Genomic DNA, 15,741 nt, shown 5'->3' with positions numbered 1-15,741 from the left:
CATGATTCAATTATCTCCCACTGGGTCCCTGCCACAACATGGGAATTATGGGAGCTACAATTCAGGATGAGATTTGGGTGTTGACACAGCCAAACCATATCAACACTTAAGCTGTGTACTGTTTTAGTCTACAGGCTAAAAGAGTGCACTGTAGCACACGCCCACTTGGGCTCCTGCACCTGTCCATCTGTGTGCTCCCCCTCCAGTAAGGAGTTTGAGCAGTGGCAATGACCCAACAGATGAGCCACACCCCTGTCACATGTCCTGCAGTGGGGGTCAGGGAACTCTCCCATTTCAGTGTGATTTCTGATGATCAAGAAATTTGTTTACAGAACAGGAGGATGGAAAGGATGTGGCCAAGAACACAGGTTCCAAGTCAAACAGCCTTGGTTTACTACTAATTAAATATGACCTTGAGGAAGTCACTTAATATTTCCTACCTTGGTTTTCCCATCTGTATAGTGGGAATAATAATAATAATCCTTCCTTCTAGGAATGGCATGAGTTATACATGAGAGAAAATATGTAAAATTGGTAATTATTGGTATTATATACTTGGTATTATAACTAATTATAGATAGAGTTACTTAAAATTACTTGGCATAAATTACTCAGTATTTGGCTGTTTTCATGACCACTGTTAACTGACTTGCTACCCTTGGGCAAGACACTTAATTTTTCTGAGTTGTCATTTACCGTGTGTAAAATGCCTATAAATCCCTATTTTGTAAGTTTGCTTTTGGAGTCTATAAGTTTCTAGCTCATAGTTTATGATTAATATTACATTGTTCTTGTTTATGCTCTTTTTGACCTCTATTGCCTTTTCTATTTCACATTATTACTGTTATTTTTAAAAACTAAAGTCATTGTCTTTCAGCAGTAATTTATCTAAATTTAAAGGGTTTGCCCAAAATGAGTGATATACGCATCAATCGTTCTAACTCAATTAGTGACCGAAATGCTTCCTTCCGTACCAGCACTATCACTGTGAGGGATGTGGGGCTATCAAGGACCACTTGTTTTTGGGTGATTGGCAGGGAACCTGTAATCCAGGGGGGCAATTCCCATGGGGCCTTGCACAGTTGACACTACAGGCTGGCTCCTTTGCTGAATAATCCACAGATGGGCTTCAGGGCTGCTCCCTTCTATAGATGAGGAGCTGTGCATGTTAGCACTGGCCTAGGGCTTTGTTCTACAGGGCCCTTTGGCTAGCCATCTCAGGGGCTCTCCCGGCACATTACAAGGTATCTCTCCTCTCCTTGCAGATTTCATCCTGCCTTTCCTGGGCCCCTGCCCTCCAAGGCCAGGCCTCACCTGTTCTGTCCACCTCACCAGATTCAACTGGCAGGGTATCTGCCTTTACCTCCATTTTTTCTGCAGCCTTTACTATGGCGTACAACTTGTCCTCTGTTCACCTCAGGGACTTTCCCTGTAAAAGCCCAGTTTGTAAAACTTCTTTGACATCTTGAAAGACCCAAAGCTCCTGTAGGAAATGGAAATACCACTGTGTATTCAGCGAGCAGCCTTGAGGTGCAGGGAAGAAAGGAAAATCCAATACTGAAAGTGAATATTCCAGGAACTTCTCTCATCACTTATGTGGGGCCACAGTGTTGCTTTGTTGTCCTCTAAATGTGTGGTGCATGAGTCACTGCATCTACTTCACCATAATACCTGATCTTTAGGAATCTCATCAGTTCTGCATTTTAGAAAGCTCTATAAGCATACTTGGGCCCAAGCTTTATCTGTGCTTCTAAGAACATAATAAAATTGTCTATAATATCTTGGCTCAAGAAATTGAGAAAGCTTCCAACCCCACTGGAAACAAAAAATATGTATTTTTTAAAAAGAAAAAAATTAAGGAAGTCATTCACATCATTTGGCCCATAACTCCTATTTCTAACTATATGTTGAATGTCTACTATGTGCTAGGCTCTATAAAAATGATAGTTGATATTAGTGGCTCCTGTGAGCTCTGAGTACATAGCCTTATTTAATCCCTGTAATAATCCCAGTGAGTGGGCATAATTACTACCATCATTCTACAGGTGAGGAAACTGGAACTTGCATGGGTTAAACAGAAGGAGGGGGCAGGATTGGGCCTGGAAGGCAGGCCTGCCTGTTAGAAGGCAAATATTCTGTGTTTGACCACTCTGCTCTCCCATCTTATTTAACTGGAAGCTGCCTTCTTGGAAATTGTAACTATTTGTTAGAAGCCTCTGATAAGGAAGAATGCAAGAAAGGCCCTGATAGCTGTATGCATTCATTTAAAATGGCTCATGTTTTACATAAAAAGAACAGTCTCTTATCCCATCATTCCTGTAGGCTTAATTTTCTGATTATCCAAACACAGGCAAGGTTTTAAAATGTCAAGTTAGAGGACTGGGGACAAAGACGTTGCTAGAAGTAAGCACTCAAGGGACAAGTGGTAGTGACAGTGCAGGGGAAAGACAGAGACTCCACCAACAAAACAAAGCACAACACCAGAGCACATCCACGACAGCAGGGACCTCATCTGACCTGTACGCCACTGAACACCCAGCACTCAGGAGAACACGTCTTTGTTGACAAGATTAACAAATGAATACGTGTTAGAAAACTGCAGAATGCTGAGGCCTTTTGGTATGAAGAAAAATCATTTCTCAAAGAATGTTCCTTGCAACAGTAGGCCCAAATCTGTTTTTAAGAAAAAAATAAAAAATTGTGTGTCTAGTTAGTTATGTATACACTTCATATTGTATTCCAATCTGTCATTTTTGCCATGCAACTAGCTCTGGAGCTATCCCTCAGTTAAGAAATCTGTTTAGTTTGGTTTTGTCCCATGTTGTCTTTTGATCAGAAAACCTTTTTTATATAACACCTGAAAATGTGCTTGGAGGCTGTATTTTGAGAAAGACAAAAGTACACTTCTGAATGCTGGTGTAGGGCCAGCAGTTGTACATCTTTGATGTGCTTGAAGGCTCTACTATTTTAGAGCTAGTTCAGAAAAAATCAGCGGACTATGTAATTTATGTTAGAAGCCAAGGTAATGACAGAAATTTAAAAAAAGATATCCAATAAGAGAAAGAAAAAATTATGTTTTGGTACTTAAAATGTTAACATTTTATAAATCTGGAAAAATGCCTCTGACAGTCTTCCCCTCTTGGTCCTGGCCCCAGCAGGCTGGCCTGTATGGATGACATTGGCTGGTTTCCTTGATTTCTACCTGCTAGTGAGGGGCCTGGTAGGAGATCCCCAGGGGGCAACTGTGAAGTCAGGGTCTAAATGCCCTGCCTCTTTCCCTGCCCAGTTGCTTCAGGTTGGTTGCCTCTCCCCACATGACTTGCCCTTTCTGGGTTCCAGTAATACCCACTCTTTGTCCTTTCTGATGGACACAACCTCAATACTGCTAGCCTGAGATATTGCACTCTTCTCTATGATCAGCTCATACTTTTAAAAAAAATAATTGTTTCAATTAAATCCTCTTTGAATTATCCTAATTGAGTGTACCAGTCATTTCCTATGTATTGTTTATCTTCTTTGTGAGTGAGTAGTTGGTTATTTGGAATATGTCTGTATAACACTAATATGATTTGCAGTTACCTTGATAATTTATTTAACTGGATAAATATTATTTTGTTTTAAATTTCCTAAAGAAAACTTATTTTTTCTTTTTCTTTCTTTTTTTTTTTTTTTTTTTGCTAGAGAGTTCAGGGTCAACTTTGACAGTAGAACGTAATGGTTAGATTAGGTGCAGATACTCTGGGATGAAAATGGTTGGGTTTTAATTTTAGTTCTGTCTCCATTAATTGTGTGACCCCAGGCAAGTCATTTAACCTCTCAAGTACTCAGTTTATCAGTAAAGGATGGATAATAATAGTGGGTGACCTAAAGATTATAATGAACATTTTAAAAGTCAATATTTAAAAAGCACTTAAAACAGTGCCTGATACATATTAAATGGTAAGTATTTACATAATAGACATTATGATTTTATTGAGTGCCTATTGGGTTCTGAGAAGTATGTTAAATACTTTTTAATGTTTTATTCCATTCACTCCTCAGAACAATCTTGTTAAGTAGATATATTCATTTAATAGAAGAAATTGAAAATCAGAGTAATTAGATAATTTGCCTCAGACCGCATGGTAACTAAACAGTAAGGTTGAGCTTGGAAGGCAGAGTGGAATTATATCTTTATTAAATTAAATCACACACACAAAGAATGTATACATATGAATATATACACAGACTTATCTCTACATACTATATATGATACTTAATACATAATATTTAAATTTACAGAATACTGTGCCTGGCATATCATAGTTGCTCAGTAAATGTTGCTTCATCTCACTCCTAAATCCCACTTCAACACACTGATTCTGTCTTATATGTAAAGGAGTAAAATGAACTTTCTAGAAGTTCTGTGCGTACAAACTGGAGAGAAAAAGGATGTAACTTACCTAGACCACCTAATCTCTCCCTTCTTCCCACTGTCCCAAGATAATAAAAGCATTAAATTAACAACGTATTTGAAGATATACAAAATATGGATTGTTTCAAACATACTAAGATATTAACTTAGAAAGCCATGGAGGGCTGTGATTGCTGCAGTGGATGAGTCCCAGATAACGAGATCAAAGGTGAGCAGGAGTCTAGCCAGATGTCTCACTCAAGGGCTCTGCCTGTTTTCAAAGTAACTGATGGATGATGAGAGAGGTTCCATTGGAATGCTTTTGAATGCTGTACATGAATGTCATAAATGTTAGAAGTTTTATCAATGAATCAAATGGCTTTTGGCCAACAACAATTTGTTAAAGCACCACTCACTTAAAACATTATCTGATTTTATACAGACATAGCTAGGAATTCAATCAGAAGGGACCTTTTCTCAAAACCAACATAAAACTTACCCATACCACTATTACGCCAGTGTTCCATATGGAATTTGAAAATATCATTTGAGTTAAGAATTTTAAAAATTCCAAAGTATTATTACTTTGTTAATTATCAAAGTAACTTTGTTAATTGCAAATGTTATAGGCAGAAGTTAGATTTAAATAAAGGTCCTTCTAACTCCAAAATTCACGTGTTTTCTTCTGTACATACATTGTCTCCAACTTCAGATATGCATATATATATTTTTTTCTTTAATGCTATCAAAGTGACTAGCTCATTAATCTGTAAGTTTTGTGCTGGAACATCCAGGGTAGTAGTTACTAGCCAAACGTTACCCATTCCAATTAGTTATTAGTTACTCTTATCCTTTCCCTTAGAAGTTATTTATTTATTTATCTAAAGATTTGCCTTCTTTAGTCTAGGTCTAGAGAATCTTACATGATCCCCAGCTCTTTTTTTTTTTTTTTTAAGAAAGGCTTTTCTTCTTAATAAACAGGAAGAAAACAAGAAAAACAGGTTTTTTTTTTTTTTTTTTTTTTTCTTAGTTTCACTGAAAAATGTCTTTGGACTCTACATTTTATTTTTCTTTTTGGTTTCTTGAGTAAATGTGTTCACTGTAATTTCAGGAATAGTGATATTATTATAGCAGTTAAACTTTCTTATTCTTTGACTTCTGACTTTGTTTTAATTGGTCTTATTCTTAAACCAAATTCAGGAAGTATAATTTTTTTTGTTCCATACAGGTATTATTGACACTGTTTTAAAATCATTAGTGGAATCACTATGTTACATGGCTTTATATGGCTGTTACTACACTTTTTTTTTTTTCCCCTGGGACTAAGAGCTGATTCAACTACATCTTCCAAAGAGACCAATTATTGATTCAGCTTTGGTATCCAAATGATACTGAACAGCAGATGAGAAAATCTTCTTATGTTTGCTTTCCAATTCTCCCTAGGAACAGAATCTCTGACCCACAGGCTGGGATCTTCCTGGTCACCTTGAAGTCTATCGTTAAGTATTGACAGAGTTATATAATATTTTCCAAAGTGCTGTGGATTTACACACCAACAAGTATCAAAGGGGAAGGCAAGAGCCCTTGTCCTGTGAACCAGGACCCAAATGCTAGCTGAGGATAACTTACACATTTGAATGTTGGTTAGTTTCTTTCTTTGGAAGGCCTCAGTCTTTGGCTTAGTTCCAAGTAGGCAGTTTTGTCCCATTGACAGAGAAAAGCATTTGGTAATTTATCAGTGGTAACCTTAGCATTTTATGGTATGGAAAGTGCCAAGGTTTCTTAGATTTATTAAATGCTATTGTTGTTTTAGAATATTGTGTATTCTTTTTCTTTTAGGATAATTTCTCTCCTTCTCAGGGACTCTGTCTTACCTTGAGATATTTAGTTGATTTTTGGGAAGTCAGAAAGTATCTCTGAGGAATGATTTTACTAGAAAGGCCAACCATTTGATCATACCTCTAAAGAGTGTGGCAGAAAAAGGATGTTTCTTCCAAGTAGAAGGGCACTACATAAATGAACCCATACACATCAGAGGGAACATGTCATATCACTCCTTTTCAAATAATAAACAGCGAATTGTTAGAAAACTTACACGTCAAGTGTACAAACAATTGGGCAAAAACTAGAGTCTCAGAGAGTAAAAGAAATTACCTGGATCAAAAAGAATTCAGACTGGGGCATGTACGAGTTTTAATGGCAATGACATAATAATCGTTGCTGATAGTAGCTTCAATCATTAGATGCTATTTTTCTTCATCTAAACAACATAGCATAGTGTTTAAGTGGGTAGACTTTAAACCCAGGTCATCCGGGCTTGAATTCTAGCAGAGCCATCTTACAGCCATGTGTCCTTAGGTCATTTACTTATTCTCCCTAGTACTCAGTTTTCCCATATTTAAATAAGGGGTTGTAATACTACTTAACTCACAAATGTTATGAAGTTAAATGAGTTATTTAAAAGTATTTAGGACTAAGTCTTGCACAAAGAAAGTGCTTTTTAAATGCTTGTTAGGGTAATATCATAATATCAATATATTTATAATATTTACTGGGCAACTGCGTTCAAAGATACTGTACTGCAACATTGTCCCTGCCTACAAAGGATGTTTAGTCAGGAAAACCTTATAGCATTCAGATATGAGAAGAAGGATGCTAAATATATGCTCTTGGAGATAGTGATTTGTAAAATTTTAAAGTTGTTTAATTTTATTTTAACTAGAAAACTTGAAATGGTTACTTTTTATTGTTAACTCCCTAAGAGTATATACTTCCCTTTACATATATGTATATATGTGTGTGTGTGTGTGTGTGTGTGTATAATATGTATATATAAATCACAGGACATAACAAAGAATTAGACACAAAGGTGGGGCCATCAGTACTTGTTTTTAAAAATGAATTAACATTTACTCGGGTAGATATCAAGCTACTTCCTTTTGTCTTGTAATTGGACTAAATGTAGCCCTTGGTTATATAGACATGGCCTTTGAGTTTCAAATATCGTCATTTGTTGAACGGTTCATGTAAAACTCTCACTATAGTTTATTGTATAGGGGATTTATTAAAAACTAAAACCAAAATGCTTTATTTGTACTAGCTATTAATAGAGTAAAATATAAATTTATTAATGTCATATTTAAATAATCCATGTTTTAAAAATAATATTTTAAGAATTATAATTCTGTCGGGTGCAGTGGCTCACGCCTGTAATCCAACACTTTGGGATGCTGAGGTAGGTGGATCACCTGAGGTCAGGAGTTCAAGACCAGCCTGACCAACATGGTGAAACCCCATCTCTACTAAAAATACAAAAATTACCTGGGTGTGGTGGTATGTGCCTGTAATTCCAGCTACTGGGGAGGCTAAGTCAGGAGAATCACTTGAACTCAGGAGGTTGAGGTTGCAGTGAGCTGAGATTACACCACTGCCCTCCAGCCTGGGTGACAGAGTGAGACTCTGTCTCAAAATATATAATTCTATCAGGCTTCAATATAAGCAATTGAGTATTCACCTAACAGCAGTAAAATTAAAAGGGAAAATTTCCAAAATTATTTCAAAAGACAGACAAAATAAATTTAAAATGGAAGCAATTTACTCTTAAGGCTCACATTTAAATATCCTGCATTTGTAAAATATTTGAATTGGAATTCTATCAAGCTATATCTGAATAATGGTCTAATCACTTAATAGTAATGAAACTAAAAGAAAAACACAACATTTCTTTAGAAAAGAAACAATAGAATTTTGCTGTGCTTCAGAATCTTCCAAAGTAGGCTCATTGAAGGGCTGGATTCTTCTACAGAGTGGGGGAATGGGGGAATACCCAGTGCTTGGGTATGAAGACATTTCTCTTTGCTAATGGAAAATATGTTAGGCCAGGAGTATCTCTCAATGATGAGTCTTCTTTGGGATGCCCGTGTTATCTTGCGTAGAATGGAGAGGTAGAAAAAAAAGTTCTCTTCCTATGAACTGCCCCCTGGAGCTCTTCTTTCCCATGTGACTTCTGACTGCGGGAGGAGGCCGAGGAAGAAAGATTGGACCTGAATTAGGTGTACATAAGTTGTTGAGATCATCCTTTGGGTCATTTCTACTGGATTCAACGTCTGAAGATGCCCAATCTTAAGGGTTAACAAAAGACAGTAAATTTTGGTTTCTGCTGGTCTAAAGAGAGTATGCCAAGCTAGACAGCAGGATAAATTGCATAAGGCTTCTGTGGAGAAATTGTTGGAAAATATAGTAACTTGATGGAGGAACCATTTTCCTATGATTCTAGATCCATTGAGGTAACATTTTGGATGCATTCAAACACTCAGTCCTTCAACTATCACAACTTAACGCTACTGCTTTCTTGGTGGACTGATAATCCAGAATATAACGTGGTGGTCCTCTCCGACTTTTGATATATGCCTTGTTTTAAGCATCAGGGATAAAAGGAGCTCTTTGAAATTTAAGGAATTAAATGTAAGCTCTACCCCATTGAATTTTTTTCTGTCATTTGTATTTTCTTTTCTTAATTTATTGAGTTTTCTCTTGGCCAGTAGAGTTTTTGATCAATTAATGTGAACAATTACTTTTCCCCCATGGGAAACCATTTGCCTTTAATAAGAGCAACTGCTTTTTAATTCTTCTGTTAAAATGTTTGCTTGTTTTCTATAGGTGTGCATCATTTCACAATTATTGGCAGTGGTTCAATGGTTTCATCGGCTTTGAACAGTTTCTTCTCTATCATTAAGAGGTAAGTTCTCAATTTATTGAATATTGCCATGTATGTTATTTACTTTGTTTTCTCAGTGAAGGCCAATAATGTCTTTAAGTTTTTTGGTGAAGATTTCGAATATCACTTTCAAACTGTGCACTTTCTATCTTCAATGAAGTCAGTTTAAAAATTTTTTAAATCTTGGTTTGGAGAATTTAAATTTGATCTGTAAATTTATTATATATAATAGAAACATGCTTGAGAAGGTGAATATTATAAAATAATAATTTTAATAATTGCTGATTTTTCAAAGAAAATCTCTGGAGTATATAGAGCTTTTCTAAACCAGTCTTATATTTTTCCCCTGAAGACCTGTTATGAATATGTAGCTGGAGAAACTTTCCCAAATGTAGACAAGGTTGGAATACTTTTCCAATGTCTGCTGTTGTAAACGTTGTCCATGTTTAATAATATTAATATGTTATGATATAAACATTGTCTATGTCTAATGATATTAAAATATTACTAATATCACCGTGAACATTCAATATGCAACTTTATCTTTCTGTCTTTGGCACCTGAGGAAACAAATAGGTTTCCTTTCTTGGTGTGTGTAATGTGACATATACCTGCCGTTGGACTATTGTCACAAAGTTACCAACTTAAGCCAATGGTTTTCCCTTCCTCTTGCAAAGTAGTTGATTATTAGGGAATTGATGTCAAATGACTTAAGTTTAAAGCTTTGTGGAATAGCTCTGTGTGTTTGTGTGTGTTTGTGTGTGGTGTGTATTTGGGGAAATGCTTATTAATATCTCTGTTATTGATCTTACTGTCAATTGATGTGCTTACTCAACTGAATAGTGGCAATCTTATTATCTATTGCTACATGTGCTGTGAGTATGCAAACAGTCGTTTATCAAAGCCTGGCTTGTCATAAGATTAACTTTTTGTTTCTATTCAAATATAAAGATGGCAACAATGAAACTCTCTCATAAGATGATCTTATTTTCTACTGTATTTCATTATGGTAAAGAAAAATTTTAAAGGCATTTTTCAAAAGACTATAATATATTTCACCTAAATAAATCCCTGTCTTTAAAAACATGTATATATAGCATATGTATTTGTGTATAAGCAGAAGTTTTGTTTATGTCTGTGTATACAATACACTTACCTCTTTTCATTACAGGATAGAATGCAAATCTAGGAAATCCTCTCAAAGGGGATTATCTTTTAACGTATTTGAGTCAATTTTAGAAAAGCAAACCACAAAACTTGATTAAATTACCAACTTTGTTTGATTTTGTTTATTTTTAATGAATTCTTTTGTGATTTTTGTCTGGATAAAATTCAGGCTGCATACTGTACCTTTTGGAACATACTCATCAACAAATTGCAAACTTCTGCAACTTCCACATTTTTGAATTATCCTTTTGTTAAACTTTTTACAAAATCACCAAAAGAATCAAGAAAATATCATTTAGCAGGACTTCGTATAACTTTTATACTTATGTTTGTTATAAGATCTGGGAACACTGATTTCCAGTATAAACCCAAGTATTTTTATTAAAAACTTGTGTTTCTGTTGTTAGTTTGAGAGCATCAAGTATCCTACCTGTTTACTCACTGCTATTTTTTCAGTCCCTGGAATGAAACATATGTGTAAAAGAAGAATGAATTCTAGATTTTCATAAAGTCATAGTAATAGAAAGGCTTTTTAGTGTCCCTGATCTCATCATCATAAGTTATCGATTGGTGAATAGTATTTTATATTCAACATGTACCTTCATGTACAAGATGGCCCTTATAAATAACATATAAGATATGAAAAAAGATACCCAGAATATGTCTATGTTACTGATGAAAAAGTTAATGTATGTCATAATCAGGCTAGAATTCAGATATTCTCAGCTGTGTTTCACTGTACTTTTCATTGTATTGCCTCTTGATTAGAGATCTGCTGTCGCTTATAATCATATGGACCTCTAATCTCTATAATATCTTCAGAGAGAGATGTTGTTGAAATTCTGTTTAGAATCTATTCCAGTGTATAATCATCCTCATTGATCAACAATTTAACCTAAAATTTAACCAAGTTACTTGACCAAAATTTAAGTTCATTTCTCCATAAAAGAACTCATGCATTACAACAGAAAGTAAGTTATACTTTTCACAGAATACTCTATATATACTTAAAGCATTTAAAAATAATTTCCTCTTTCCAAATGTCTTTAATTTTTTAAAAATAAAACATACATTACTTTCTTGTAGTAATTTTTATTCCATTAGAACTTGTGTTTCCATTCTCCTCTGCCCTCGATATTTGTATCTCCACTTGATTTTACTCACTTCTTTCAAATTCTGTTTCCCACTATTACATATTCAAAATCTTAATTGACTTTCTACAGCATGGAAAAATACATCCTTAGCCTGGCATCCAAAACCTTAAGTGATACAATCCAACCTACAATTGCAACCTTAATTTTTTCAACTCATATGTATGTCTTATACATAATTGAGCTTCAGCCTGAACTAGGATGGCCTTAAGAAGTTGTGACCTTAATATTTGAGATGTTGATATTGAATAAGTATGCCCAAAGGTCCATGGACTCCAGTCATTATTGAGGCACTCTTTGTATTGTAAGAATTACAAGCTGATGTGAATGTGAAAACAGCACTCAAATTATAGTGTACCCACTATACACAAGTCTTGTGGAAGGAGTTTCAAACATTTTGGTCTCAGGACTTCTTTACACTCTTAAAAATTATTGAGCCCTCCAAGGAGCTTTTGTTTAAGTGTGTTATATCTATAGATATTTACTCTATTAGGTTATATCACAAGTAAAACTGTGAAGAGGAAATACTGCTAATGCTGACATTTGCAGTTATTGGTGCAGTGGCTCATGTCTGTAATCCCAGCACTTTGGGAGGCTGAGACGGAAGGATTGCTTGAGTCCAGGAGTTCGAGACCAGCCTGGACAACATGGTGAAACCCCATCTCTACTAAAAATAACACAAATTAGCTGGGCATGGTGGCATGTGCCTGTAGTCCCAGCTACTTGGCCTGAGGCAGGAGAATCCCTGGAACCCAGGAGATGGAGGCTACAGTGAGTCGAGATAGCACCACTGCACTCCAGCTTGGGTAACAGAGCAAGACCCTATCTCAAAAAAAAAAAAAAAAAAAAGCAAACAAAAAACAAACAAAAACTCTTAATAAGAGAAAGGCAATTTTGAAATAAATAAATTATTGAGGCCTCCAAGGAGCTTTCGTTGAAGTAGGTTATATCTATAGATATTTACTCTATTAGAAATTAAAACCAAGAACTATTAATTTATTTAGAGTATTTTATCTATTTAAACTACTAATTAATTTAAATCAAAAGTAATAAACTCATTATATGTTAACATGAGTGCATAATTTCATCAAAATTAAACATTTTCTTAGTCTGGGCACAGTGGCTTACACCTGTAATCCCAGCATCTTGAGAGGCTGAGGCAGGCAGATCACTTGAGGTCAGGAGTTAGAGACTAATCTGGCCAACATGGTGAAACCCATCTCTACTAAAAATATAAAAATTTAGCCAGGCGTGGTGGCAGGCTCCTGTAATCCCAGCTATTCAGGAGGCTGAGGCAGGAGAATAACTTGAACCTGGGAGGCAGAGGTTGCAGTGAGCCGAGATCATGCCACTGCACTCCAGCCTGGGTGACAGATTGAGACCCTGCATCAAAAAAAATAATAAATAAACACATACATACATTTTCTTAAAATATTTGTGAGGAAAGTGAATTTTTTTTTTTTTTCAAATCTCTTCAGTATTTTGCTTAACAGAATATAGCTGAATCCTCATAGCTATTTCTGTATCCAGTTCATCACATAGCCTTTGGAAAAACTCCACTATGTATTTGTGAAAGAAGGAGAATGTAAAAAGCAAATAACTTCTGAATATTACAATGAATATGGTTTTGAGTTTGTGGACCCCCTCAAAATATCTCAGGCACCTCCTGGAAAAAATGTAAATCAGATAAAATGTAAACGTGATAAGACATATAGGCGGTAAGTGTTTTAAGAAAGTTTAGTCTACTCGGACAGTATGTGCTCTCATGGGCTTATCCATATAGGCAAATGCTTTATATTTTCCTTTGAAATCATCTGGTTTTTTTGGTTCATTGTTTCAGCTTTAGTTTGTTATGAAAATAGACACATGGTTGATAGGTTCTGTGCATTAGAGAATCAGGTCCTTGGAACACACCTTAAGAACCACTCACATAGAGGTTAAGAGCTTAGGCTTTGATGCCCACTGCCTGTTTGTGTAGATCAGCTTCTCCACTCCTAGTTCTGTAATATTGGACAGGTTATTAGATTTCTTATGCTACGGTGTTTCCTCCTCCAAAATGGAATTAACAATAATATATCTCGAGCTGTGTTTTGAGGGTTAAATAAATTAATACATGATTTGCAATTATATCCATTCTTAGCACTAGAAATAGTCAATTTTATGGCAAGGTCAATACATTTTTTTTCTATCTGGGGCTCCTCTCTCTATCCCTGGTATTCAGTGTCTTATCCAAATTAATATTTATTTGTCTTAAAGATAGAAAAGTAGGGAATACCTTTTATGTTGATCAAGTCAACATTTAGTGTTAATCCTTTGATATTTAGTTATCAAATAATTCAGATATAGCTGTATTACCACAGGGATTTCAATATGTACCTGAAAGAAGTAAGAGCAAGCTCTAAACATTTTCATAAATCTACAAAGTCTTATTCATTGCATTCATTTGCATCAATTTTCCTTTTTTTTCAGCAATCTGTCATGCTTAATTTAGTCCTTCCTTTCTCACTACATTAAGAGAACATAAACAGGCCGGGCGCGGTGGCTCAAGCCTGTAATCCCAGCACTTTGGGAGGCCGAGACGGGCGGATCACAAGGTCAGGAGATCAAGACCATCCTGGCTAACATGGTGAAACCCTGTCTCTACTAAAAAATACAAAAAACTAGCCGGGCGAGGTGGCGGGCGCCTGTAGTCCCAGCTACTCGGGAGGCTGAGGCAGGAGAATGGCGGGAACCCGGGAGGCGGAGCTTGCAGTGAGCTGAGATCCGGCCACAGCACTCCAGCCTGGGCGACAGAGCGAGACTCCGTCTCAAAAAAAAAAAAAAAAAAAAAAAAGAGAACATAAACAAGTCTAGAATTCATTCATTCATTCATTCATTCATTCATTCATTCATTCATTCATGCATTCATCGTGTACCTGTTGTGAAATGCCAAGCATTCTGCTAAGCTCTGTTACGGAATCTTAAAATCTTGTGGCAAAAGACACATTAAATCAATGAGCAACAAAACAAGTGTATAGATTTATAATGTGAGAAGATTTTGAAATGGTCTTTCTTGTTGCTTTTTTATGCTTTCAATATTATCTTTATGACATATTAAATGTTTAAGCTTTTATTAAAATTGACTTTGTTATATTCACTTTGTTATATGTAAAATAATCGGTAAGAAATGATTGGGCAGAAAGGGAAACCATGAAAAGAGCATTAGTTGATCTAGCTTCTGGTTTCAACTTTGACACTAACTAACAATATGATTTGAATAAGATATGAACACTTTACTCTCATTTTTCTCAAATACAAAAGTAGGCAGTCATCTAAAATCTCTCCCAGAGATTTCTCAAATACAAAAGTAGGCAGTCATCTAAAATCTCTCCCAGAGCTATTATATTTGTTATTTTAGGACTAAGTATATCTTTACACCAATTTTACCATGTTGTTTGAGTGAGGTATTATTCTATTGTAGCATTTTAATTTCACAATTGTAATTACTTTTTTCAGTCTATCAATCCATGGGATTGCGAGCATCTTGAAGTTGGTTTCTGAATCGTCTTCGTTTTTATGTACCCAGAATGCTCAGTGCAAATTTTGTTGAATGTTGAATGTACTTTTAAACTGTATTTGTGATGGCAAGTAAAAGACTTTTCATTAAGTTTCCTGGAATGACCAACGGAAACAGGTCTGAACCTACGTTTCTGAGTACATTGAAAAGAATAGTAAGTGTTTCATAAAGGTTAAATTTTAAGGAACAAGGGCTCTACTTGGTTGGACTTTTCACATATGAAACTGTGTTCACGAGTCTTTAATTTTATTGTGTCCAGCAGATGGCACTAGTGCCTCAACTAAAACTCCAGTTTGAAGAAAATGTAAGATAATGCATACCTTAAAACTAAGCTGATGTTATAAAAATCCAAGAGAATATCACACACATATTCAGATCTGTATAGTTAAATGAAACATGAAATTGCTGAATAAGTATTTATCTTTAAAAAAATTCTCTGAATTTTATGTTTTAATTCATCGCAATTACTCTAGAAAAATAAAAGACTACAAAGGGGAGAAAACAAACACAAACTGGGGAAATATTCCAGAAGAAAAAGTTCCTCCAAGGTCAGGACATGCTCCAAGATGCTTTTTGGCCATATCTTCTCTGCAAAATTTATGAAAAATAATCACAAAAAGGAATAAAAACTATTCAATTTCTTCTTTTTCTAAGCTGTCTCTTGTCTTCGTTGTATTTTAGTACCCTACCAATTGTATACAATTATGAAAGAGACATGCATGAGATACTGTTGAAAATTATAGAATAAAAGCAAGAA

At 35.4% G+C, this 15,741-nt stretch overlaps 1 protein-coding gene across 1 annotated transcript in view; it reads left to right on the top strand.

Annotated features, from left to right (window-relative positions):
- Positions 1–15,741, top strand: part of LOC139362333 (protein GVQW1-like) — a 183,310-nt gene that overhangs the window by 85,059 nt on the left and 82,510 nt on the right. Inside the window, exon 3 of the mRNA XM_071093094.1 lies at positions 9,053–9,131. Coding sequence (XP_070949195.1) covers positions 9,088–9,131 — 44 coding nt within the window. The 5' untranslated portion in view covers positions 9,053–9,087. The remainder of the gene's footprint in view (positions 1–9,052; positions 9,132–15,741) is intronic.

This window comes from Macaca nemestrina, chromosome 3 (assembly GCF_043159975.1).
Source record: "Macaca nemestrina isolate mMacNem1 chromosome 3, mMacNem.hap1, whole genome shotgun sequence".
NCBI lineage: Eukaryota > Metazoa > Chordata > Mammalia > Primates > Cercopithecidae > Macaca > Macaca nemestrina.
This window is presented reverse-complemented; position numbering and strand designations above follow the sequence as displayed.